This window comes from Poromitra crassiceps, assembly GCF_964638095.1.
Source record: "Poromitra crassiceps genome assembly, chromosome: 7".
NCBI classification, from domain to species: domain Eukaryota; kingdom Metazoa; phylum Chordata; class Actinopteri; order Beryciformes; family Melamphaidae; genus Poromitra; species Poromitra crassiceps.
In genome coordinates this window covers 33,902,878-33,930,191 of record NC_139628.1, presented here as the reverse complement: position 1 = coordinate 33,930,191, position 27,314 = coordinate 33,902,878, and the positions used below count along the sequence as shown (strand labels likewise).

The 27,314-nt window shown below is 46.3% G+C and overlaps 1 protein-coding gene across 1 annotated transcript; it reads left to right on the top strand.

Annotated features, from left to right (window-relative positions):
• Positions 1-1,390: 1,390 nt before the first annotated feature.
• Positions 1,391-25,609, top strand: dtx4a (deltex 4, E3 ubiquitin ligase a; the record flags this gene model as incomplete). The annotated part of the gene is given in 10 exon segments (XM_083639618.1): positions 1,391-1,598; positions 6,220-6,903; positions 7,046-7,053; positions 7,056-7,447; positions 22,282-22,343; positions 23,280-23,441; positions 23,776-23,837; positions 24,046-24,366; positions 24,455-24,544; positions 25,379-25,609. Coding segments are annotated over 10 exon segments (2,220 nt in total).
• Between the last annotated feature and the right edge of the window lie 1,705 nt (positions 25,610-27,314).

Sequence of the window (27,314 nt, the reverse complement as noted above, 5' to 3'; positions counted from 1 at the left end):
GGGTAGGAGTAGCCTACTACAGAAAAAAAATCATTTTCTCTCTCTCCTCAAAATGTTTTGTGCTGGTGAAAGGGGTACTTGGCTAAAAATGTATCTGAAGAAGATTACATTAAAATATGAATCTGAGATCTAATATTTTTATAAGATGTTGTAGCATCAATGCTGACCAATGGGGATGTAGCTCAGTGGTAGAGCGCATGCTTCGCATGTATGAGGCCCCGGGTTCAATCCCCGGCATCTCCACATTTTTTGACTCCAGTTCCTCTGCCATGTGATGGACGTCATGAAGTAAGAATGTGTATGATAACAAGTCAACATAAATCTGCTCAAATACATCTCTGTTCACATTTTATACTGTAATTAAACGGTGAAAGAATCCCAGATTAAAGCTATTCGTGATTGGCCAAACACTCGGCGACGAGGAAGACTAGCTTGACTCTGATTGGATGCTGGGGGATTTCGGGGCGTGGGAGTGTGCATGCTAGTCCCCACACGCACGCAAATGTCAAACACCCCCCCGCCCCCCTCCGCCGACCAAATGATTTCCAGTGGCGTCTCCATCCATCTCTCCGGGTGGCGTTGAGTGAACAAGCCGCTCGACCGAGCGGCATCATGGGTGAGCCTGATCCCCGTGTCTCGGCCAAAACAGAGCAAACAACCCCCGCAATAATACATTCATATAAAAACAAGAATGATGTAACACGAAACGCTGGATTCCCCCCTCAAGACTGAAGACATTATCACACAGAGAGATGGATTATCGCTTAAGCAAACTGTCCTACTAAAAAGAGTGGCTTGGCTTTGATTGGAGACACTGGAGGCGGTACCCCTACATTGGTAAATATTTCAGTTATTGCCGTGTGGCTACATACATTGTAACGGTTAGGGGAGATGCACGCGAGTCTGTCTGTAACATACTTTACGCGTGCCGCACCACCAGAACAGAAGCATCCAAATGTATTTTATCTCCCTCTCCCGAGCTCTCTCTTTCTCTCACCCTAACTTGATGGTGCCGGAGAAATGATTTCAGTAGACGTCACTTATCTGCATAGGGAGTAAAAGGGTTTTTGCGCCTTGAAATATACCCGCTTGTGAGTTCGCTCTGTGTGTGTGTGTGTGTGAGAGAGAGAGAGAGAGATGTATAAGGACGATTTGGACTGATTTGCAGCGTCTCCGAGACATAAACATGGAAGGTACAGTGTCTGTCATTAAAACATATCTCTCTCCAGACTAGATAGGTAGACACATCTGTCCAAGATGGATGCAGCGAGCAGGGTATCTTTAAATGACCAACCTCCCCTCCCCTCCACAACCTACCCGCCTTGCATTGCTTGCATTGAACGTTACGCCTCGGTACTGATTTTCCCCTTTGCCTTTTTGCAGGAGTAGGATGTTACTAGCGTCCGCCGTGGTGGTATGGGAATGGCTGAACGAGCACGGACGTTGGAGGCCCTACAGCCCGGCTGTCTCCCATCACATCGAGGCAGTCATCCGGAGCGACCCGCGGAGTGGTAGCGTCGTCCTCGGCCAGGTGGACTCTCGCCTCTCGCCCTACATCATCGACCTGCATTCCATGCACCAGTTCCGACAAGACACAGGTAGGCTAGGGGACCCCTGATGAATCATAAGACCCAGCACAGCCAGGGTGTAGGCTGGATCTGTAGCCGAGCCCGAGGTGTTAGGTAGGCCCCCTTTCTTATTTCTCATGTGCAAGCTGGTCGACTTGATCTTACCGAGGCCTTGTTTTGATTCTGCTCCAAAGGTTGATGCTGTTTTCGGGGCTATTTTGCTGCACAGTGGCCCCATGATGTGTTTTTTTTTATGTTTGTGTGCAGGGTTTACATTCTATACTGGTGTTTTTATGTAAATAATTGATTGGATGTGAGGGGAAAATGTACACTTTATAATCCCAAAATCCATTCTCCAAGAGGTGGGAGGCATTTCAGCATGAGTGGTTACTGCCCATCAGTAGTATTGAAGTGTGTCAGTAGTGCTGAGTAGTGAGTCACTAAGGAAAGAACACCAAGATGAGGATTGAGGAGATACTATAACGAATATACTGTTTTTACATTTAACCAGCAAGATGGCCGTGGCATAATGCATTCACATCAACTTTAACATTAACAACGAGGAGGAGAGGGGAAGCAGGGTGCCACAAAACAAAGGCGGGGATTATCAGACGTCTAACTTTGGCAAAGACTCCAATGTTGCCCTTCTGTCTCAGCTTTGGGCTGACAAAAGCCTCTGTGCAGTTTGCCTTCCAAACCCAGCAAAGGCTGCAAGGGTGAGAAACAGGGGGCAGGGTGCCCCAATCTAAATATGAGAGAGAGAGAGGGGGGGGGGGGGGGTGCCTCAATCTACATATGAGAGAGAGGGGGAGAGAGTGCCTCAATCTAGATATGAGAGAGAGAGAGAGAGGAGGAGAGAGTGCTCCAATCTAAATATGAGCAAGAGAGGAGGAGAGAGTGCCTCAATCTAAATATGAGAGAGCGGGAGAGAGTGCCTCAATTGAAATATGAGAGAGAGGGGGAGAGAGTGCCTCAATCTAAATCTGAGAGAGGGAGAGAGAGAGAGAGAGAGAGGAGGAGAAGAGGGTGCCCCAATCTAAATATGAGAGAGAGACAGAGAGGAGGAGAGTGCCCCAATCTAAATATGAGAGAGAGAGGGAGATAGTGCCTCAATCTAAATATGAGAGAGAGAGGGAGATAGTGCCTCAATCTAAATATGAGAGAGAGAGGGAGATAGTGCCTCAATCTAAATATGAGAGAGAGAGAGGAGGAGAGAGTGCCTCAATCGAAATATGAGAGAGAGACAGAGAGGAGGAGAGTGCCTCAATCGAAATATGAGAGAGAGACAGAGAGGAGGAGAGTGCCCCAATCTAAATATCTAAATATGAGAGAGAGGGGGAGAGAGTGCCATAATCTAAATATGAGAGAGACAGAGAGAGAGGAGGAGAGTGTCCCAATCTAAATATGAGAGAGAGAGGGAGAGAGTGTCTCAATCTAAATATGAGAGAGAGAGAGAGGAGAGTGCCCCAATCTAAATATGAGAGAGAGAGAGAGGAGAGTGCCCCAATCTAAATATGAGAGAGGGAGAGAGTGCCCCAATCTAAATATGAGAGAGAGAGAGAGGAGAGTGTCCCAATCTAAATATGAGAGAGAGAGAGAGAGAGGGAGAGAGAGAGTGCCTCAATCTAAATATGAGAGAGAGAGAGGGGGAGAGAGTGCCTCAATCTAAATATGAGAGAGAGAGGGAGAGAGTGCCTCAATCTAAAGAGAGAGAGAGAGAGAGGAGGAGAGTGCCACAATCTAGATGTGAGAGAGAGAGGAGGAGAGTGCCTCAATCTAAATATGAGAGAGAGAGAGGAGGAGAGTGTCCATCTAAATATGAGAGAGAGAGAGAGAGGAGGAGACAGTGCCTCAATCTAAAGAGAGAGAGAGGAGGAGAGAGTGCCTCAATCTAAATATGAGAGAGAGAGGGAGAGAGTGCCTCAATCTAAATATGAGAGAGAGAGAGGAGGAGAGTGTCCATCTAAATATGAGAGAGAGAGAGAGGAGGAGAGTGTCCATCTAAATATGAGAGAGAGAGAGAGAGAGGAGGAGAGTGCCACAATCTAAATATGAGAGAGAGAGAGGAGGAGAGTGTCCATCTAAATATGAGAGAGAGAGGAGGAGAGTGTCCCAATCTAAATATGAGAGAGCGAGAGGAGGAGAGTGTCCATCTAAATATGAGAGAGAGAGGAGGAGAGTGTCCCAATCTAAATATGAGAGAGAGAGAGGAGGAGAGTGTCCCAATCTAAATATGAGAGAGAGAGAGAGGAGGAGAGTGTCCATCTAAATATGAGAGAGAGAGGAGGAGAGTGTCCCAATCTAAATATGAGAGAGAGAGAGAGGAGGAGAGTGTCCATCTAAATATGAGAGAGCGAGGAGGAGAGTGTCCCAATCTAAATAGGAGAGAGAGAGAGGAGGAGAGTGTCCATCTAAATATGAGAGAGATAGAGAGAGGAGGAGACAGTGCCTCAATCTAAAGAGAGAGAGAGAGGAGGAGGAGAGTGCCACAATCTAAATATGAGAGAGAGAGGGAGAGAGTGCCTCAATTTAAATATGAGAGAGAGAGAGGAGGAGAGTGTCCCAATCTAAATATGAGAGAGAGAGAGAGAGAGAGGGACAGAGAGAGGAAGAGAGAGTGTCCCCATCTGTATTATTGTTAATATGTGTGTTTGCTTTGGCAATATAAGCACTGTCTTTTCATGCCAATAAAGCTCATTGAAATTTAAAAATTGAATTGAGAGGAAGAGAGAGTGTCCCAATCTAAATATGAGAGAGAGAGGAGAGAGTGCCTTAATCTAAATATGAGAGAGAGAGGAGAGAGTGCCTTAATCTAAATATGAGAGAGAGAGGAGAGAGTGTCCCAATCTAAATATGAGAGAGAGAGGAGAGAGTGTCCCAATCTAAATATGAGAGAGAGAGGAGAGAGTGCCTTAATCTAAATATGAGAGAGAGAGGAGAGAGTGCCTTAATCTAAATATGAGAGAGAGAGGAGAGAGTGTCCCAATCTAAATATGAGAGAGAGAGGAGAGAGTGCCTTAATCTAAATATGAGAGAGAGAGGAGAGAGTGCCTTAATCTAAATATGAGAGAGAGAGGAGAGAGTGCCTTAATCTAAATATGAGAGAGAGAGGAGAGAGTGCCTTAATCTAAATATGAGAGAGAGAGGAGAGAGTGTCCCAATCTAAATATGAGAGAGAGAGGAGAGAGTGCCTTAATCTAAATATGAGAGAGAGAGGAGAGAGTGCCTTAATCTAAATATGAGAGAGAGAGGAGAGAGTGTCCCAATCTAAATATGAGAGAGATGAGGAGAGAGTGCCTTAATCTAAATATGAGAGAGAGAGGAGAGAGTGCCTTAATCTAAATATGAGAGAGAGAGGAGAGAGTGCCTATCTAATATGAGAGAGAGAGGGGGGGGGGGGGGGGGGGGGGTGGGTGGGGGGGGGGGGGGGGGGGGGGGGGGGGGGGAGGGGTGAGGTCTGAGGTCATTGATAAAATGGGGTTGATGGTGGGTGTAGATTTGATGAATGAATGACCCTGTTGTTTTCAGAGTATTGTTACAAAGTCTATACTGTACCGCTTCCAAAGTAAAGCAATTAAATCACATTTTTGTATGGCTTCTCTTAGCTGTTATAAGTTGCGTCATGTAGCCTATAAAACTCTTTAGTCAGAGGTGCCAGAAAGAAGTTTTGCATTCAGTTTTGTCCTACTTCATGTAGCCTACTGTAACGGTGCATTATTGGACTCAACTTTGGAACTTTGAGAGAATTATCCTTGATGGAGTTAATATTCCTGCAATAGAGAAAAATGCCTGTGTCTGAAGTGCAGATATTTGGGTCATATATAATTTATTAGACGGTGTTGTGTAAATGACTAGATTTGAAGTTTTTTTGCTGTCTCAAGAGATAATGCCAAACACGGCTTCCACTGTCTGGACAAGTAGATAGATGCCCCCTAGAGATGGTATTGTACCTGCGGTGCTGCACTAGTGAAATGTAGCCTCAATATAAATCTCAAGTTGAAAAGATAAAATTGTCAAAATGTATTCGTGGCCTCTCCCCAAAAATGCTTCATTCCTCACTTTGGAATCCAGCTCATTCATTTTAGAGGAATGTTTGCAGCACTTTGTGTTCCAAACACAGGATTTGGTGAGGCTTTATGAAGACTCTGTAGACCTTCTCCGGACACCCTGGGAAAGCAAACACAGCAGGCTTTGGGTCGGATCAAGGCCGACAGCCAATCGGAATTCAGAACACCGTGTGCTGTTACCAGGGGCAACCTGTTTGCCCAAATTCGTAGCGAACACACACAGACATGTTGAATTTGTTAGGGTTGTAATCTACTTGTCTACAGCAAATAATTACTGCAGCCACATTGCCCAACAAATATTTACCTCCTCTTTCACCACAAAGGATCGTGAATATTGAATAGTTCAGTTCAGAGTTAGTAATTTATCATTTAATAATACCGGTTGAGCTGTAGAAGGAGGCCGATTAGATGGTTCAAGCCATATACAATGTCTACAAATCTGAATGAGGTTGACAATACGTCTCTCTGGTGTGCCACTCACAGGATCAATCTAAAAGTGATATATTTAAATTTGTCACATGTTATTACATTGGGGTAATATTTTGTAATATGTGTCTGTGCTGTCACCTGCCTCTGTGCCCCAGGTACCCTTCGACCGGTGCGACGTAGCTTCTACGACCCCACCTCAGCACCGGGTCAGGGCTGGCTGTGGGAGTGGGAGAACGACACTGGGAGTTGGACGGCCTACGACACCGAGGTGGGCATCGCCATCCAGGCGGCGCGGGACCGTCAGCAGCCCTGGCTGGACCTGGCGCCGCTGGGCTTCTGCTACCTCATTGACTTCCAAAGCATGACCCAAATCAACGGGCAGACGCAGCGCTGCCGACGCATCCAGCGCCGCTCTGACCTGGCGTACCCGCTGGTGTCCGGGCCCCTGCCCAAGTCCCACCACGCCTGGGGCCCCGCCTCCTTGCCGGGCCCCGGAGGACTGCTGGGAGTGGGCGTGTCCGGAGTGGGCATGGGGATCGGGATGAGCGGCGGCGGGACGGGCAACGGGAGCGCCTACCCCAGCGGGGCGCTCCCCGCCTCGGCCATCACCTCTCTGGGACAGCCGTGCGCCTGCCAGCAGTGTATGCTGGTGCTGAGCGTGAAAGCCGGCGCCATGTCGACTCACACCCTGGGGCGGAGGCCGCCCCCGAACAAGCCGCCCAGTCCCAAAATGGGCGGTTACCCAATTCAAGGAGGGTCTTACTCGCTGACCCTCCCTCGACCGCCGTCCCTGACGCGGACGCTTTCACCTCACAGGACGTCCATAATCGGGGCTACAGGTGGTATGGGTATGGGGGGTCTGGGTGGCATGGGGGGTCTGGGTGGCATGGGGGGTCTGGGTGGCATGGGGGGTCTGGGTGGTATGGGGGGTCTGGGTGGTATGGGGGGTCTGGGTGTTGTTGGGGGCACTGGTGTTGGTAGCACTGGCCTTGGGGCGGGGGGAGGCTTCGCCCACTCTCTCTCCCTCCTCGGCTCGGCCACCGCCGCCCTCTCCCTCTCCTCCACCCGGCCCCCCCCTCCGCCTCTCCCGCCCCCGCCGCCGCCTCCCCCTCCCCCCTCCGCCACACCCTCCACTGCTGCCACCTCCGGCCCTCCCCTCTCTGCTCCCTCTGCGGTCTCCTCCGCGCCGCCCGCTCCTCTCATCTCCACGGCCGCCTCCTCCTGCACGCCATCTCCCTCTGCGCGGGTCCTGGGCCCGGTGTCGTCGCCCGGCGCCGCTGCGTGCGCCGCCCCCCTGCCGCCCCGCGCCAGCCTGGCCGGACTGAGCCGGCCCGCCCTGCAGCGCATCGCCATGGCTCAGTCGCGGGCGCTCATCGCCTCTGGGTGAGTAGCCGTGTACATCAGCATCTGTGTTCAGGGGCAGTTTGCTTTTCTCTGATATTAGATTCTGGTGCAATCCAACTGGTTCCGTGGTCCAAGAAAATCTCAGGCACTCTCAGAAAACTAAGAGCCCCCTTTACACCTGGCATGAAAATGCGTTCTGAGTGATGGGATTGCAATCAGATAGTGAGGTGTAAGTAGAGGTGTAAATGCACCCAAGACACATTGGGGATGGATTGTGATCCGATCGGCCGAACCACCTCCGGAGGTGGTCAGGGACACATTGTGACCACATTGGACACAAGTGTAAATGCAAATGCGTTCTCAGTCCACATACAACAGTCACCGCTGTTTTTCTGCTGCTCTACACTATGGAGCTTGTCTGGGTCCAGACCTTTGAATCCACCCACTCCATCGACCGGGCTTTGAGCGCTTAGGGACGGTCTAAAAAGTGCAACACCGAAAAGAGATACAACACAAATATTCTTCATAATCTTCAAACAATGCTATCCTGTTTGTTATACTACAGCACTTTGTTTGAAAAAATATAGTATATTTTTTCAAACAGTATAGTATATTTTTTTCTCTCTTCGGTGTTATATACAGTCCCTAAGCCTCACAGCCGGCAGCACATAGAGACCAGTCTTCTTTGTCCAGCTCGGAGGACGGCTCGTTTGTGCTTTAACGTTTCCTTTATGAGTTATTGATCCGGGAAGTCCCAATCTGTCAATCCATCTTATTTTTGAATGCCCCACTGTAAAAAATAATAATTGTGGGTACAAGGTCCGGTTTAACCGGTTTGACTTATTGTTGCAGCTTGCCATTTCCTTTGTTATACTCGGCTGCAGACCCGAATTATAAACCGGAAACTGGAGTACGTTATAAAAGTTATAAATATAGTCACGGTATAAACAACTAACCAACGCTGGGGGTCCGTATGGAAACAGTGTTACTCGAAATGGTTAAAAGTGAAATCAATTTGGTCATTCAGTGGCGGCTTTACTGCCATGTAAAGTAACTATTACGCTAGCCGCTAGCATTAGCCACAGTAGCCGACTACCCACAATGCATTGCGTTATCCCAGCACCCGAACGACACGGCTGTAGAGCAGAATGGCTCTGCTGTAAAATCCTAATAGACGTTTTTTTTGTCAAGTTAAAACAGTCTATTACACCGGAAGCGGAAGAAGCACCCATCAGGCATCATGACAGCTAGAAATAAGGTGGATAGGCTATATTATTTCCAACTTTACCGAACTCAGTCAGACTCGGCTTTTCTGCAATGAGCCCAAAACATGATTATTTTCGTCTACAAGATGCGTGAATTGGGTAACTGCAGAAAATGGGTGTAGTTCCAAGAATAGGCTCTCCCTCCACACCCCTGAATGGACATGCAGAGGTGTGCTGTCACCATTACAAAGGGCGTGGTGGTGTTCACTGGGTGGTGTAAGGCGTACAAGATACATAAATAACACAAAACACCAAACAAGTGACAGACGTTCTTCTCGCCTACACAGGCAAAACAAAGCCTGTATCCCAACACTTGTGGATAATATTTAGTCTTTGTACAGACAGCACGAGCTGAAGAGAGGTGTTTTCTCAAGTGTGAATATGCGAAATGTGGTGTATCTCTCTCTCTCTCTCTCTCTCTCTCACACACACACACACACACACACACACACACACACTACACAGACACACAGACACACACTGTAAACTTTAAATGTTTTGAATGTAGATTATTGTCACATGGTCCAGCGCCATTTCACATTTCCTTGTCTTTTGTTACTATTGAAGTTACAAATCCAAACCAGTGTTTGGCCTAGTTGCTTTATGAGTTGAATTGAATTATGATGTGATGAAGTGTTTGATACTTTAATAGAAAGCACAAACACCGCGCCTACCACCGCGGAGACGCGGGTTAAATTCCCGGCAGCTTGGTCAGCTTCTACAGACACAAGTGGCCGTGTCTGCGGGTGGAAAGCCGGTGGGGTGTGAGTCCTGGTCGCTACACTGGCGCCTCCTCTGGTCGGTCGGCGCGCCCTTTCCAGGGGGGGGGGGGGGAGGGGAACTGAGCCTCGCTGTCAGGTGAGATGAAATGGGCAGGTGACTGCACATGTATCGGAGGAGGCATGCGCTAGTCTTAACGGCTCTCCGACCGGGACAAACTGAAAAAAGCAAAGCAAATTTCCCATTAGTTAGAAGGCCCTGGCCTGTGCGGCTACATGCTAGGCTACATGCTAGGCTACATGCTAGGCTACTTCCCCTACATATCTGACATCAACACACATTAGCATTGGCCAGCCTTTCATCTTTGTGACAAAGTCCATGGGCCGTTTATTTCCACGGAGAAACAATACAGGCCATTCATTCATATGAAACAGGCCAGGCTCTCACAAGTGTTACTGGCATTTTCACACACCTAGTTAGTGATGGGGGCAGGGTGAAGTCAACTACACATAGGTTCCCCTTCATTAGTACTTCAATACACCCCCCAACACACACACACACACACACACACACACACACACACACACACACACGTGCGCCCTGTTCCCAGACTTTTCTCATTCCTGGAGGCCCAAAACTCCCCAATTGTTTGTGTGTGTGTATGTGTGTGTGTGTGTGTGTGTGTGTGTGTGTGTGTGAGAGAGAGAGAGAGAGAGAGAGAGAGAGAGAGAGCCCTGGGTTGGTTACCACAGCAACCATTGTGGGCCAGGCTGGGTCCTGGTTCCCATTTGCGGAACAATGCTGAGACAGAGACGCAGACTTGGGGTGCACATGGGCATGTTTATACTTGCATGTTTGTGTGTGTGTGTGTGTGTGTGTGTGTGTGTGTGTGTGTGTGTGTGTGTGTGTGTGCATGTGCGTGCGTGTGTGTGCATGTGCGTGCGTGTGCGTGTGTGTGTGTGTGTGCGTATGCGTGTGTGTGTGTGTGTGGGTAGGGTTCCCACGGGTCCTTGAAGTCCTTGAAAGTTCGTGAATTTGAGGAAAAAATCAATGCGCCGAATGTTTTTGAATATAGACATGGGTCATTGAAAGTGCTTTCATTTATAGGTCTTCGAACAAATATGTTTTGTTTAGAGGGAATATTCGAATATGATTTTGGGCCAATTTTTTGACAGCCCCTAGAGCAGAGACAGGAGCTTGATATGAAAGTGTGAATGTTCCATGAATGAGCTTGATGAAGGCAGTGTGAAGACGTCTGACACAGAGCAATTCAGCCGTGCCAGTCGTCAGTATCGTTCAAAGCGTTGATGAGAAAGGTGACGAGACAGACGTCGCAGTGTCCATGTCTCGTGGCCAGAGGGTGCTGCTGCTCACTAACATTTCCAAGCAGCGTGATGCATGTCTGAAAAGACCCAATGGTGCTGTTTCACAGTAGCTTCGTGAGCTGTTTGATACACGGCCATTTATACGTTTGCAGTTCGTGCTGTTTTGTGGAGCCTTGTCAAGCAGTTGCATTGCCAGAAATGTAACAACAAAATTATCAAATGTTGACACACAGACAGCTCCATGTTGAGGATCATTTTAGACGCCATTTCCTTGTGAGCAACACAACACATGAGCAAAAGTAACCCGTGTAAAAAAAACTACATGCATGTCAGTCATCTGTTTGCGTATGATCTCTCTCTCTCTGTCTCTCTCTGTCTCTTTCTCTTTCTCTCTCTCTCTCTCTCTCTCTCTCTCTCTCTCTCTGTCTCTCTCTCTCTCTGTCTCTCTCTCTCTCTCTCTCTCTCTCTCTCTCTCTCTCTCTCCCTCTACATGATAAGCCTTATATGGTGAAGCGAGCACGCTGTTTTTGTTTTGAGTGCAGTGGAGCATCTGCTTTTTTTAAGCTTCAGTGTAATACCACACACTGTAGGCTTATTATTCCTGCAAAATCCCCACCTCGCTTCATGCTAGGTGTGTGTGTGTGTGTGTGTGTGTGTGAACTGCGTGACTAGCCCATTCTTTAACCTTACCAGGTGAGAGTGCTTTCCTGTCCAGCAGATGGTCGCACCTGCTGCTGCTGCACCAGCGTCACACAGATCAGGAGTCTCTCTGATCCCCTCAGCCTGGGATCCTCTCCTGTCATCTCCTCCCCTCCCTCGTCATCACCACTTCTTTCCTCTCACCTCCTCCCCTCTCCACTCCTCCCCTCCCCTCCTCTCTCTCACCTCCTCTCCTCACCCTTCCTCTCTCCTCTCACCTCCTCTCCCCTCCTCACCCTTCCTCTCCTCACCCTTCCTCTCTCCTCACCTCCTCTCCCCTCCTCACCCTTCCTCTCCTTTCCTCGCCCTTCCTCTCTCCTCTCCCCTCCTCTCCTCACCCTTCCTCTCCTCTACTCTCCCCTCCTCTCACCTCCTCTCCTCACCCTTCCTCTCTCCGCTCACCTCCTCTCCTCACCCTTCCTCTCCTCTACTCTCCCCTCCTCTCCTCACCCTTCCTCTCTCCTCACCCTTCCTCTCCCCTCCTCTCAGCTCCTCTCACCCTTCCTCTCCTCACCCTTCCTCCCTCCTCTCCTCTCACCTCCTCTCCTCACCCTTCCTCTCCTCTCCTCACCCTTCCTCTCTCCTCACCCTTCCTCTCCTCTACTCTCCCCTCCTCTCACCTCCTCTCCTCACCCTTCCTCTCTCCTCACCCTTCCACTCTCCACTCACCTCCTCTCACCCTTCCTCTCCTCTCCCTTCCTCTCTCCTCTCACCCTTCCTCTCCTCTACTCTCCCCTCCTCTCACCTCCTCTCCTCACCCTTCCTCTCTCCTCACCCTTCCTCTCTCCACTCACCTCCTCTCACCCTTCCTCTCCTCACCCTTCCTCTCTCCTCTCACCTCCTCTCCTCACCCTTCCTCTCTCCTGCGTGTCCTTGGCCATTGTATCACTCATGAATTGGTGTATTGTTGAGGCTTAGCGTGAAGCATTGCCTTCATTAGGTGAAGTGATGACGGTGTTTTAGTGCACTGCTCATGCTGCTACTGCACTTTTCTGCAGGCTGGAAAGCATTATTAGTCCCTGACATGATGTCACATGGGCAAAACTACATTTCAATGTGCTTTTAACAATTTCAAGCAGAGCGACTTAAGTGCGCTCCATCTCTTTTGCAGGTTAATGCAAAAACTGCCTCATAATGGGCCATATTACTTGAGCGATAAGAATCAAAGTGCTCTTGTGTTTTTTTAAGGCCTCAAAATGCAGCTAACACTTAGCCCAGTTTGTTTCGCTCTTGGCAACTTGTCCCGCTACGTTTGGTGCAAAAAAAAAGTACAGCATATCTTCAACTTTTTCCACGTTCCTGTTAGTGAGAATGATTAGTCTGAACCTCAGTCACGCACTGTCTGTTCAATCAAATGAGTTTACAGCTAATGTGCATGACTGCAACTTGTCAACCCGTTTTCAGAGTGTAACTGCAGGCAAGCAGGCTTGTAACAAAAGCAAAGTGGGCTGAATATTAATGAATATTTTCAGGTCTCATTTGCTTGTTTCACAAGAGACCTTCAATTGTCTCAACGCTCTTAGCATGCAGTCAAACATTTGCACAGGGACGGGCGTCCGGGTAGTGCAGCGCTAGATTCCCTGCCAACCAACACAAGGGTTGCAGGTTCGCGCCCCCGTGTTACCTCCGGCTTGGTCGGGCATCCACACACAGGCACGATTGGCTGTGCCTGCGGGTGAGAAGCCGGATTAGGGGTACCGGTATGTGTCCTGGTTGCTGCACTAGCGCCTCCTCTGGTCGGTCGGGGCATCTGTTTCGGGGCGGAAGGAAACTGGTGGGAATAGCATGATCCTCCCACGTGCTACGTCCTGCTGGTGAATTTCCCCGCTGTCAGGTGAAAAGAAGCGGCTGGCAACTGCACATGTGTCAGAGGGAGCATGGTTCTAGTCTATGGCTCTCCCCAGAATACAATTGGGGAGAAAATGGGGGAGGAAAATCAGAAAAAAAGAAAAAAAAACATTTGCACAGGGATCAACTAAACTAAGCATTAGCAACATTTAATTATTATTATTATTATTACCACATTATACCCTAATCATTGTTAGTGTAGTTGTCTACCAAATATATTTTTTGAAAGGATTTTCTTAAGAAATCATATTAGTTTAACACCAAAACGTGGCTTTATGAATGTCAAACTCATAGTTGCTTTTTGTTGTTGTTGTGAGAGTTCACCTGCAGTGAAATTGAGCAGATGGTTTGCTAGCGAAGTGTAAACTGTGACGTCTGCAGCGTCAGAGATTACCACACCTGTCCCCGCCCTTTCTCCTCTTACTCTGAAGAGTTTGTTTGTCAATTACAATTAGTACAACAAGTATATGCCATATGGCGATATGGACCAAAGATATATTAAATAAATAGTATTTTCTACAAAGTGGGCTAAATGTTCAGTTGTAAGTCACAGTCACTTTTTAGGCCTGGGCGATATGAACAAAATCTAATTTCAATAGTTTTGATATTGATATTGTGACAATATTGTAGGGATCACTATTGGTGCTTTCACAAAATATTTACACAATGAGATATAATAATCATCAGTAATGTGGATAATGACTAAGTGGGTAAACGCAAATAATAGAACAGAACAGTCTGGTAAGTTCAGAAAATGACATGACTTTACTGTAATGCAGCCTTTAAAACCAGGAAACGACATATATCATATATCATATACCAAATATCACACTTATTACAATATCCAAAATCTAAGACAATTATCTCATCTCATAATATCAATATATTGCCCAGGGTGTAAAAACAAGTAACTTACACTTCTTTACTTTGCATCTGAGAGCATGTAAATGTATTTGTCTCTCTTCCAGGGTTTATCTCTTTATTCGACTAGATTCATGGTGCAATCTTGTACGTGCAAGTGTGTGTGAGTGTGTGTGCGTGTGTGCGTACGTGTGCGTGATGTGTGTATGTGCGTGTGTGTGTGCGCGTGATGTGTGTATGTGCGTGTGTGTGTGTGTGTACGTGCGTGTGTGTGTTGTGTAAGTGGTGCCATATGCTGCGTCTTGTTTGTTTCCATCATCCACTGATCCAGATGGAGGCTGTTCTAATGCTGCTAGATTAGCCAGGATCAAAGAAACGTGACTAATTGAGAGCGCTCTCCGCCGCCGTTTCCCACCCTTTCTCTCCTTCTCTCTCCAACTTCTCTCTCTCTCACTTCGCTCACGCAGGAGAACACCAGCTTATCTATATTCTGTGCTAGGTCTTCCAATCATCAAGTCAAAATAACAACAGCTTTTGCACTAACTGAGCCACTTCCTGTTTTGTTGTTGTTGTTGTTGTTGTTGTTGTTGTTGTCGTTTTACGGGTTGGGGGGGGTGCACATCTGAATGCGGTCTGAGACGCTCGGAGCTCAATGCGCATTGGGCGCATTCAGATCTGTACTTGAACTAAGATCGGATCGCCCAAGATCTGACCTCGCCCATGATAAAACCGGGTATGAACAGGGCCATAGAGGTGGATTACAAACCCCCGGGTTACACCTACATGGTACACACTTAGCCCACTGAGCCACCAAGGCACCATCCACCTCCTGTCTACCTTCCCCATGTGTGACCCAGTTAGCTAGCACGTGTCACAACTTAGTGGATCTTTTAAGCAACGTACACGGGCCGCTAATAGCTCGGATGCTATATTCAGTCATTGGTAAACTAACATAGTAACACAGTGCACTGTATCCAGACTGTCCAGTACACGTGCCGCACAGTATCAGATGCTGCATCCCAAAACATCTAGCCAATCGCGATTTAGAGACACACCCAAAACATACATAGCACATAGCCTATACCGAAACGCAAGTTTTTATTAGCATAAGAACAAGGTTGGGAAGCTTAGGCTCTAAATAATTTTAAATGTAAATCAAAAAAATTCAAGACATAGGGCCCTATCTTCGCAACGGCGGTAATTTTGCGTTAGCGCCCATTTTGCGCTGGAATAGCGCCACGCAAAGCCCTAATTAACTTTATCTTTATCTTTATTGTTTATTGAAGCAGGGACAGTACACAATAAATATATTGCACCAGAGATAGCTAAAAGCTAATTTGCATCTGTAGTCCCTGGGCACACAGAGTCCTGAGCGCACACAGTACATATCAAATACAGCAATTAAAGGAAAATCCGGTAACACTTCATAATACTGTAACACAAAAAATGGGTAGTTACTGAGGAACGAGTAAGGAACGAACCATTAGTTCATGAATAGTTAATGATTAGTTAATGAGTAGTTGATAGGTAGTTCCTTAATGGTAGTTACTTAAGAACTGACCATTAGTTACCATGTTAACGAACCAGTAAGTAATGATTACTTCCCTAATTTTTTTTTTTTTTATATGTTTTCATTCACTAGTTCATTAATAGTTAATGGGTAGTTCCTTAAAGATCCTTAATGGTAGTTACTTAAGAACTGACCATTAGTTCCCATGGTAGTTACTAAAGAACTGACCATTAGTTACCATGTTAACGAACCAGTAAGTAATGATTACTTCCCTAAAATTTTTTTTTTTAATATTTCACTAGTTCATGAACAGGTAGTTCCTTAAGAACTGACTATTAGTTACCATGTTCGTGAGCATGACTCCACCAAATACTTACCAGTTGTTCATGAGTACTCATCGTTACTTCATGATTACCTTACCATTACTTACCATGTTAGTGCATCATTACTTCCTGCTTACTTTACCATTAGTTCCCATGTTTGTGCCCCCTCAAGTGAAGCAGTACATCTTACTGAGTAGTTACTAAGGAATACACCATTACTTCCTGCTTACTTTACCATTACTTAACATGTTTGTGCCCCCTCAAGTAAAGCAGTACATCTTCCTGAGTTGTTACTAAGGGATACACCATTACTTCCTGCTTACTTTACCATTAGTTCCCATGTTTGTGCCCCCTCAAGTGAAGCAGTACATCTTACTGAGTAGTTACTAAGGGATACACCATTACTTCCTGCTTACTTTACCATTAGTTCCCATGTTTGTGCCCCCTCAAGTGAAGCAGTACATCTTACTGAGTAGTTACTAAGGAATACACCATTACTTCCTGCTTACTTTACCATTAGTTCCCATGTTTGTGCCCCCTCAAGTGAAGCAGTACATCTTCCTGAGTTGTTCCTAAGGAATATACCATTACTTCCTGCTTACTTTACTAGTGAAGACGAATTTATTCAAGTATGCAAATTAAAAAAGTGTAGCTCCTCCCACTTTAGTAAAGTACCCTACCCCACTTAGGAGATCGAGGTACCCCACTAAAACCACGCCCCCGAGGCTCTACGACCTTCAGGGGCGGAGTTACCTTTTTTGGCTCCACCCACCCCCGCCGGAAGCCAGGGAAAGGGGGCGGAGCCTATTTTTTCACATTCGAACTCCTTGGGGGCGTGGCTACATTTCTAGCCTACTTTGGTTAGGCCACGCCCACCGGAAGTGCGATATGTAAACCCTACCAAAAAAAGTGTTTTTTTTACTAAGTGTTTGAGCCAAGAACTAGTGAAATATTAAAAAAAAAAAAATTTAGGGTAGTAAAATGGGTAGTTACTGAGGAACGAGTAAGGAACGAACCATTAGTTCATGAATAGTTAATGATTAGTTAATGAGTAGTTGATAGGTAGTTCCTTAATGGTAGTTACTTAAGAACTGACCATTAGTTACCATGTTAACGAACCAGTAAGTAATGATTACTTCCCTAAAAAATTTTTTTTTTAATATTTCACTAGTTCTTGGCTCAAACACTTAGTAAAAAAAACACTTTTTTTGGTAGGGTTTACATATCGCACTTCCGGTGGGCGTGGCCTAACCAAAGTAGGCTAGAACTGTAGCCACGCCCCCAAGGAGTTCGAATGTGAAAAATAGGCTCCGACCCCTTTTCCTGGCTTCCGGCGGGGGTGGGTGGAGCCAAAAAAGGTAACTCCGCCCCTGAAGGTCGTAGAGCCTCGGGGGCGTGGTTTTAGTGGGGTACCTCGATCTCCTAAGTGGGGTAGGGTACTTTACTAAAGTGGGAGGAGCTACACTTTTTTAATTTGCATACTTGAATAAATTCGTCTTCACTAGTAAAGTAAGCAGGAAGTAATGGTATATTCCTTAGGAACAACTCAGGAAGATGTACTGCTTCACTTGAGGGGGCACAAACATGGGAACTAATGGTAAAGTAAGCAGGAAGTAATGGTGTATTCCTTAGTAACTACTCAGTAAGATGTACTGCTTCACTTGAGGGGGCACAAACATGGGAACTAATGGTAAAGTAAGCAGGAAGTAATGGTGTATCCCTTAGTAACTACTCAGTAAGATGTACTGCTTCACTTGAGGGGGCACAAACATGGGAACTAATGGTAAAGTAAGCAGGAAGTAATGGTGTATCCCTTAGTAACAACTCAGGAAGATGTACTGCTTTACTTGAGGGGGCACAAACATGTTAAGTAATGGTAAAGTAAGCAGGAAGTAATGGTGTATTCCTTAGTAACTACTCAGTAAGATGTACTGCTTCACTTGAGGGGGCACAAACATGGGAACTAATGGTAAAGTAAGCAGGAAGTAATGATGCACTAACATGGTAAGTAATGGTAAGGTAATCATGAAGTAACGATGAGTACTCATGAACAACTGGTAAGTATTTGGTGGAGTCATGCTCACGAACATGGTAACTAATAGTCAGTTCTTAAGGAACTACCTGTTCATGAACTAGTGAAATATTAAAAAAAAAAATTTTAGGGAAGTAATCATTACTTACTGGTTCGTTAACATGGTAACTAATGGTCAGTTCTTTAGTAACTACCATGGGAACTAATGGTCAGTTCTTAAGTAACTACCATTAAGGATCTTTAAGGAACTACCCATTAACTATTAATGAACTAGTGAATGAAAACATATAAAAAATTTTTTTTAGGGAAGTAATCATTACTTACTGGTTCGTTAACATGGTAACTAATGGTCAGTTCTTAAGTAACTACCATTAAGGAACTACCTATCAACTACTCATTAACTAATCATTAACTATTCATGAACTAATGGTTCGTTCCTTACTCGTTCCTCAGTAACTACCCATTTTTTGTGTTACAGTATTATGAAGTGTTACCGAAAATCCTAATGTCTAAACAATCAAGATACATGACAAAAAATTATACTTACTATTCGCAAGATACAACATATACAATGCGCAAACAGTAAAAATAGAACATAGATGTAGATAGCAATCCACTAAAATCACACATTGGCAAATGGTAAAAAATAAATAACATAGCACAATTGTGGGTGTGTTGGCCCGCTGTACTTCGCGTCATCTCGGCGCAAACCTCATATAGGCGTGTCTATGCCCAAAACAGTATCACAAGTGTGAGATCACTCCCCTTAAAAGTCACAGCGTCACCTCCATCACGTCTGTGACAGCAGCTTCTTTCTTGCCGAGTGCAAGCAGAGGGAGAGAGAGAGAGAGGAAAGAGAGAGTGAAAGAGAGAGAGAGGGGAGAGAACGAGAGAGGGAAGAGAGAGGGAGAGAATTGGAGAATGAACCAGTTCGGATTCGTAACGAAAATTTATGCTTTTGTAATTAGTAATTAGTATTCGTTTCGCTCATATAGGCTATAACATACACAGTTAAAAATATTTGTTTCTTTAATAGGGTAGGGATGTGTGAGATTTTAATTCTAGCCTATTTCAATAGCCTATACCAGAATTGTCCACTCGGGTTAAGCTATTATTTCATGGTACAATTGCAGGGAGAGAGGTTACTGTATAGCCTACTGGCCGGTGTTGTGTCAAAAACAACCCCCCTCCAGGGCCCGGCACACTAGCCGAACCCATGCGCACCCCACACTTAAGCACCCCTCCCCGGGCTACACACACAGACTGCCGCTCCGCCAGACCCTTGTTCCCCTGGTAATCCAATTCAAAACGCAAATCACTTTTTGGCACAAAACCATGACAAACGAATTCTCATTTTTAAATCAAGGTTTTTTTCCCCCTGCAGTGTAGGCTATAGTTGAAAATCAACGTGGCATTCTGAGGAGGGAAGTGTGTGTCCGCGCACGAGGTGTTGGAGAGAGTGACATCGTGCCATGCGTAATGTATCCAAGTGAGGATTTCTTGCACTGCGCGGAGAATACTGTGTGCGTTCAGGCGTACGCCTGGCGTAGTGGGTTTTTTTGCGCTAAGACCAGCTATTTGGTAGCGTTAAAATTGAGAGCACCCAAGGCCGTTTTTTCTAACACATTGCGCTATTTGGCACGGGCAACGCCCAAACCTCTGTTTACGCTCGGAACATAGCGACGGTATCTTCGCCAGAGCGCAAAATGACACTTGCGGGAGGCAGATGATAGGCTAGAGGCCCACGGACACGCCTGGGCCACGCCTACACCTGTGTCTGCGCTTACATCCCAGCGCAAAACTGCGCAAACGATGGCTTATTATGTCAGTCTGTGTATGGCTCCAGTGAACTGATCCTGCTGCTGCTGCTAACCTCTGGCTACAGAGGAACCTTCTCCTGCATCAGCCACCCTCAGGCAGGTCACGGGTGACGCAGGAGAAAAGTCTTCTGTCGCAGATTTTGACTCCCAGCAGGCCTAAAGCCCACTGGAGTCAAATCCTCTGGCACATGACGGCCCTGCTAGTTTCCATATCAGTGGAACTCCCTGATTTTTTTTTAAATCAATTCTTGATTTAAATCTTGTTTTCATAATTGTGGGAGGCTAACATTGTAATTGAAATTAAAATGAGATGAATTTCACATTAGCATATGTGATGGCAGTATGTGCCGCTGTCTGTCAGCCTTATAGCAGCCTGGTTATGTGACGTGGTGACTGACGGGGTAATCCCCGCCTGTGACGCCTCTCTGGCCGACAACCAGAGGTTAGTCAACAGACGGAAACAGGTGGATTAGCCCTATAAGAGGGGAAGGGGACCTGAAGGCAGCACACAGCTACTGACGACGACAGAGAGAGAGAGAGAGAGAGAGAGAGAGGTGAAGACACTGGCAGACTAGACTGAACTAAACAATTCAAGGATCTGAGACTGGAAGAGAAAGAAATAGAGCTACTGAGACGTGTGGGAATTGGCACTGGATTAAGATCTTAAGGAGTTGTATCTGTGGGAGAGATGACTATTATCAAAACTGGCCGACCGTAAGTATTCATCTCTGATTGGATAGTTTAAAATGCCATGGCAGAATGTGAGACGAGGTTACTGATGATGACCCGCAGTGGTAACGGATAGTTTGCCTCTTCACTGATGTCTTCAACTTCAATTGACTTTATGGTCAGAAAGACTGACGATGGATAGACAAAGCTTCTCACAAATAATAATGATTATAATGCTTGAATTGCCTGGGTATGAATAGACCCTTTTCACGGGGGCCAGTTTGTGTCGGAAAGGCCAATCATCCAATCATGGAAATTGGAAACCCTCATTACTGTTTTGCTGGCACCTGTGTTTACCCTGCCTTTTCGACACAAATGGCCCCCGTGAAAAGGGTCTTTTGGAGCCCATTGCCTATGACCTTTATTTTTTAACTGCTTAAAGTCGAACTGAACCCGTTCGTCGCGTGCGTCGCAGTCCGTTTCAGACTGAAAACATAACTTGTCTGAGATCACATGTTGAGAGGCGGGTCATAGTAGTATATCGATGATTTTATTTGACAATTCTGGGGACTGGATTGGGCTTTGGCCAATCCTGGCGTGTTCCGCCTCCAAATCGAGGGGGATTCAGCGTGTTGTGGCGCTCTCCTCGGGAAGAACCTGCTGACGCGGGGTTAATGGCTGAGTGGAGCTCAGCGAGCCGCAGGCAGCCAGCTGCCTTCGTGTTGCCGAGCGGAGAGTGCAGCACGTCGGCCTGGAATCTCTGAGGTGCGACCCCTGACAACCAGGCTCTCAAGCGCGCGCCATTATCGCTATTGCTGTAAATACGATATTCCTGGAATGCGCGTTTTAACGAGCCAGTTACATTTCTCTGCATTCTTAAGCATTACACTTTTCTTTATTGTGTATATCAACATACAATTGGCCAAGTTAGTAGTTAGTTTATGTGATAGGAATTCTGCCAGATGACAGGCACTAGGCGCCATTTTCTCTTTCTATGGAAGAGAAAATTATCCTGAAATGAAGATTTGATTGACAGCTGCCATGTCATGATACGATTGGTTGAAATGGGGTAGAAATTTGATAGTACTAGGTGACCTCAGCAAACTGTAGATTACTGTTATGAATTAAATCTTGAAAAATGAACTTTTGATGTGAAAAAGTGTGAAAAACTAAAGAAATTAGATTGTTGTGATTTTTTTTGGCATACATTATTAAATAGGTGCACTGAATACCCAGGTATTTGAACTAAAATAAAAGAAAAGTCATTTTTGGGTTCAGCTCGACTTTAAGCTCTTCTTGTTTAGGAGCATCTGTGCTTTCTACTAATGGCCATCATTAGTGATTTTGTTACTCCTGGCTTCTTCAAAAGCAGTGTCACGAGAAGTTAACAGCCAAACACAAATTCCACGCCTGTTAACAATCATTTAAAAGATGACATCTGACTGTCTAGTGCTGTCATACACATCCTAAGCCTTGAGGCTTATATAGGCGGAGTGCTATTTTGCATGACAGGACAGTATGGTGTTAGTCCGGGCCATGAGAAACGCCTGGTCGCATCTCTGCGTGACTCAGCAGAAGCGCTTTAACCTGCTCTGACATGGCGTGAACCAGGAACGAGCATAATGCCGTGGCCGGCTGAAGCTAATTCCACCTGTTTACACGTGACTCGTCAGATTTGAATGCCTTAAATCTGGGTTGGGGTGACCAGGCCAGTTCTTAGCGTGTTCTTAGCATGTCGGTTGTTAGCGTGTCAGCTGTCAGCGCTCTATAGGTTAACGTGTCTCTGTGATTCCTCTTTCAGAGTACCGACGGTTCCGGTGAAGAACTTGAATGGCTCCAGCCCTGTTCACCCTGCACTGGCAGGTGAGAATATTCACACACACACCTTGAGTCATTCTCATCAAACCCAATTATGATTGAACATGAATGCGTGTGTCAGAATCACCTACAGTAGTTACATTTACAATTCTGTTATCAAAACAAATCCCAAGTCCCAGAGATGTTCACAAGTCCAAGTCCCCATCTCTGATAAGTACATGGGGTTTCTAACTCGTAAGGTTACACCTCAAGTCAGACTCATGACGCATTCCATTTGCACTGGGAACTAGGAATTTCCCAGTTCAAAGGTCGGGAACGCCCCCATGACGTCACCTGAACTGGGATTTCCTACTTCGAAAGTCGGGGGAACCTCACCAACCCCGACCTCAAAATACAAGATGGCAGCTCCCGCAGCAACAGTGTAGTAGCTGTAGTAATAGGCTACAGTGCTACACTGTTTAGAAGCACTTCTGTCTTATTTGTGTCTCATTAAATCAGTCGTACACACAGTACTGTCTAACATCTATCTGTGGGCATGTTGCTACGGTGTTTGTATGTGCAAAATAACGCATAATGCATTGTCATCAACTGTTATTGCTAACAATGGCTAGCCTGGCTAGAGCTAACCCTGGCTGGTTTCCTGTTTTGCTGGAACGCGGTCAACTCGGGTGTGACGTCACTCAACTGGGATATTCCTAGTTCCCATTGCAACTGGAACGCGACATTACTTTCTTTACTTCACAGCTCATGTGGTAAACTCATGTTTACCACATGCTGATTTACAGCTCTAGAGAAGAATGCTAATGACACTAAGCCCCACATTTAAGTGGTGTTTTAGCTAAATCCATTGGCCAGCCTTACCAAATATGGTGACTAACTTATTCCCTGGATAAAGAGCTCTGGGTGTCTTTATAAACCACTCACGCGCTTGGTGAGCCTCAGATTCAGCATCTCACACCCCCCTCTGCTGGCTGTGCCCAGGAATTACAGGCATCCTGATGAGCGCGGCGGGACTTCCGGTTTGCCTGACCCGCCCCCCCAAGCTGGTGCTGCACCCTCCACCGGTCAGCAAGAGCGACATCAAGCCTGTGCCCGGCCTGGGCCACTGCTGCCGCAAGACCACCAAGAAACAGGCCCGCAAAGGTGGGCTACAGGACCCGGATGCCAACACACACACACACACACACACACACACACACACACACACACCGTCTACTTTGTGCTTAGTGCAGTCACTCATAAGTAGGTCAGCATGATGAGTCATTCATTAACAGCCCTCTTCTTCCCTCCCTCCCTCCCTCTCTCTCTCTCTCTCTCTGTGTCTGTCTGTCTGTCTCTGTCTGTCTTTCTCTCTGTCTGTCTGTCCCTGTCTCTCTGTCTCTGTCTGTCTGTCTGTCTCTTTCTCTCTCTCTCTCTCTCTCTCTCAATCTCTCTCTCTCTCTCTCTCTCTCTCTCTATCTCTGTTTTGCTCTTCTAGGTAAAACCCCTGAGGAGGTGGTGAAGAGGTACCTTCAGAAGGTCCGCAACCCCCCAGAGGAGGTGAGTCTATAATTTACCTTCTTGATTTCGACAAAGCTTTTACAAAGCCACTGTCATTTTGAATCGCCACTTATGTCAAATAAAATGTGATTGTGAAAATAGATTGAAGCTTCTTTGAATAAGACGGGATAACAGCAGGTTTAAAATGCTGGTGGGGGGAAGGGCATGAAAAACACGAGTGTAAATCTTGTTTGCCGTCCCGACTCAGGACTGCACCATCTGCATGGAGGCCCTGGGTGGCCCGTCCGGGTACAAGGGCCCCGGCGTGGGCGGCATTTCCCGAGCGGAGTCGGTGGGCCGCCTGGCGCAGTGCGGCCACCAGTACCACCTGCAGTGCCTCGTCGCCATGTACAACAACGGCAACAAGGACGGCAGCCTGCAGTGCCCCACCTGCAAGACCATCTACGGGGTCAAGACCGGCAACCAGCCCCCCGGCAAGATGGAGTACCACGTCATCCCCCACTCGCTGCCCGGACACCCCGACTGCAAAACCATCCGCATCATTTACAACATCCCTCCTGGCATCCAGGTAAAGTCAAGCTGCAACAATCAAGGCATAAAGGAAGTCTATTTTGTTTGGACGATGTCCTGATCGTGAACTTTGCGCCCTTCCATAGGGTCCAGAACACCCGAACCCAGGCAAGCCCTTCACTGCCCGCGGATTTCCCAGACACTGCTACCTCCCCGACAGCGAGAAGGGACGCAAGGTAAGGAACATGTCATCTTCACTTTGCCCATATCCCAGATGCCAATACACATTTTTTCCACCTAATTTCACAGAACATCATTCCACCTGTAGTGGAATTAACATATTTTTATGCCTACTCTTATTGTGATGGCCCACTGGCAGTTACAATACAAGGCTTTTCAAATTGTACACATTCACTGGGAAAAATAAGAACACTTAGGTTATGTAAAACATGCCATATTTTTTATTTATGTTACATTTTCTTCCTTGAGGATTTAGTCAAGCATTTTCTCAAACATCAAGCATTTGGGCATAGAGACAGTGTGTGTCTCGTCATAGACGCTGGGGTAGGTGGCTGGGGGCGTGGTCAGGGTGGGGTAAACCCCCCCGTTCTCCCCATTCAGCATAGTTAGCATTTAGCTGCTAGCTCAGCCCAGGCAGACACGATCAGGGATTCAACCACCGCAGTAAACGCACATCTGAACAGACGTCTATGTACCTGCTCTAGAATCCCCAATCCTGTAGTGTAGAGCCGCAGCACCGTCCTCTGGTGAGTCAGCCCATTGAGATATATGGGTGGTTTTACCCCACCCGCGTGCCAGCCGTATAACATTTTGTGGGTGTTCCCACACAGACCAAATGTATCTATAATTAAAGCATAATTTTATCGGCAGAAATGTTTGTTTTTCGGGCTGATGCCGATATTTCATTTTAAAGCATTTATCGGCCGATACCGATGACGTGCTGATATCATCATGGATGCCGAATCTCCACTCTTTGGCCAACGTTCATCACGCTTCTTCCCCACATTGGTTTTCTGGGGATGACCTGACAGGATTCTGTCTCCCTCCAGGTTCTGAGGCTGCTGCTGGTGGCGTGGGACCGCCGGCTGATTTTCTCCGTGGGCACTTCGAGCACCACGGGCGAGTCGGACACGGTCATCTGGAACGAGGTGCACCACAAGACGGAGTTCGGCTCCAACCTGACGGGCCACGGCTACCCCGACCCGGGCCACCTGGATAACGTCTTGGAGGAACTGAAGGCCCAGGGGATCACAGAGGAGGAGTGCCTACCCAGAGACTGAGCGGACAGCAGAGGAGAGAGAGAGAGAGAGAGAGAGACAGCTGAGTCTGACGCACGAGGAATCAGAAGAGAAAGACCGGAGACTTGAGTCCGTGAACCCCACAATCCCAAGACCTAACTGGAAATGGATTCACAGCTGAACAGACAAGCTGAACAAATTATTTTCAGAAATCCAACCTGACAAAAATGAACAGAGAGAACTTTTAACACGAGAGAAAGAATGGAAAGCGTCATCAGAAAACAAAACTCAAATAACAAAAAATAACAGAAAATGTAGTACTTGTCAACTAAGATGCAGATGTTTGGACATTTTACAGAAATAGAGACTGGAGATTCAGCAGTGTTTGCTGAGATTAAAAGTTTCTCTTATGACTGCATGAGTCAGTTTTCGATAAGTGGGAAATAATTGTTTTTGTTTTTTCCTGATGCAGTAACGGTGTCGAGATTGCAAATGTTATTCAGTGAGACATTTGAGACCACTGTGCACATACAATTCAGTGTTAGTCGTTTATACTGTGAGAATTCAACAAAATGATATCAAGAATGTAACTAACTCTGAACTTTGCTGAATTGGTGAACACAGTTTATCACTACTACTACTACTACTGCTGCTGTGTGGAATAGCGGACGAGGAAATTGAAAGAAAGGTTCAAATGAAGGAAAGAGTAGATTATGAGTTTTTTTTATTGTTAGTCCACAGGCAGAAGCATAAGAAACATTTCATCGCAGATAACAGTGCTTTTTAAATATTTCAAGTGTATGACTGACTGGACATCTGAGCATGGGTGTTTGCTGACCTCTAGTGGTACTTACCCAGAACTACATTCCTTTTTAGGTTTGATTTTGAAATTGTATTGCTGTATATTATGAATACTTTATGATATTGTTTCCATTTATATGATTTTTTTTACATTTCCATTTTCGTTCTGACTTATAATTTTATATATGGTGTATTTGTTTGCATTATTGTTTAGGTGTGACGTGTGAGAAAGAGAGGGGGGGGGGGGGGGGTAGATAAGAAAATAAGCTGTTCCCTTGTGCCAGTATTTGCCTGACACTTTTTATGCCATTTACCAATCCCTTTCAGTATTAACAATCATTTACAGTATTTTATATGTGAAAGGTTTCACAAATTGACATTCCTAATTGTTCTGCCCTCAGAGCACGAGTGCATCGAATAGCTTTCTTTGTCTTGTATCTGCATTGACATGAAAGACTGATAGAGGAAGCTACTGTGGATACCTACCGTTGCCCCTCAGGAGGAGTAACAGGTCACAAAAAGCAAGGATTGGACCTGCTGCCTGAGCTCAGATTTGCACAGAGCGTGGTCTTTCTACACAGAGCGTGGTCTTTCTACCTGTTATGATGCTCAGATGAGACTAACAGTCCCATGCTAGACTGGGTGAGCTATAGTGTAACCGCTCGTATCTGTTTTTGTGTAGGACACACACACACACACACACACACACACACACACACACACACACACACACACACACACACACACACACACACACACACACACACCAGCCTGAAAAAGTTCTAATCACAATACAAAGTCTGGCCATCTCTTGTTTTTTTGTCATACACGCGTTTTCTTATAAGCAGGTGCATAAGACTATCTCTCGCTGTGGATCCAGCTTTGGCCAAAACGGTCCAGTCGGATTGCATTACGTCCATTATGGACGTGTTTATCATGAGGTACT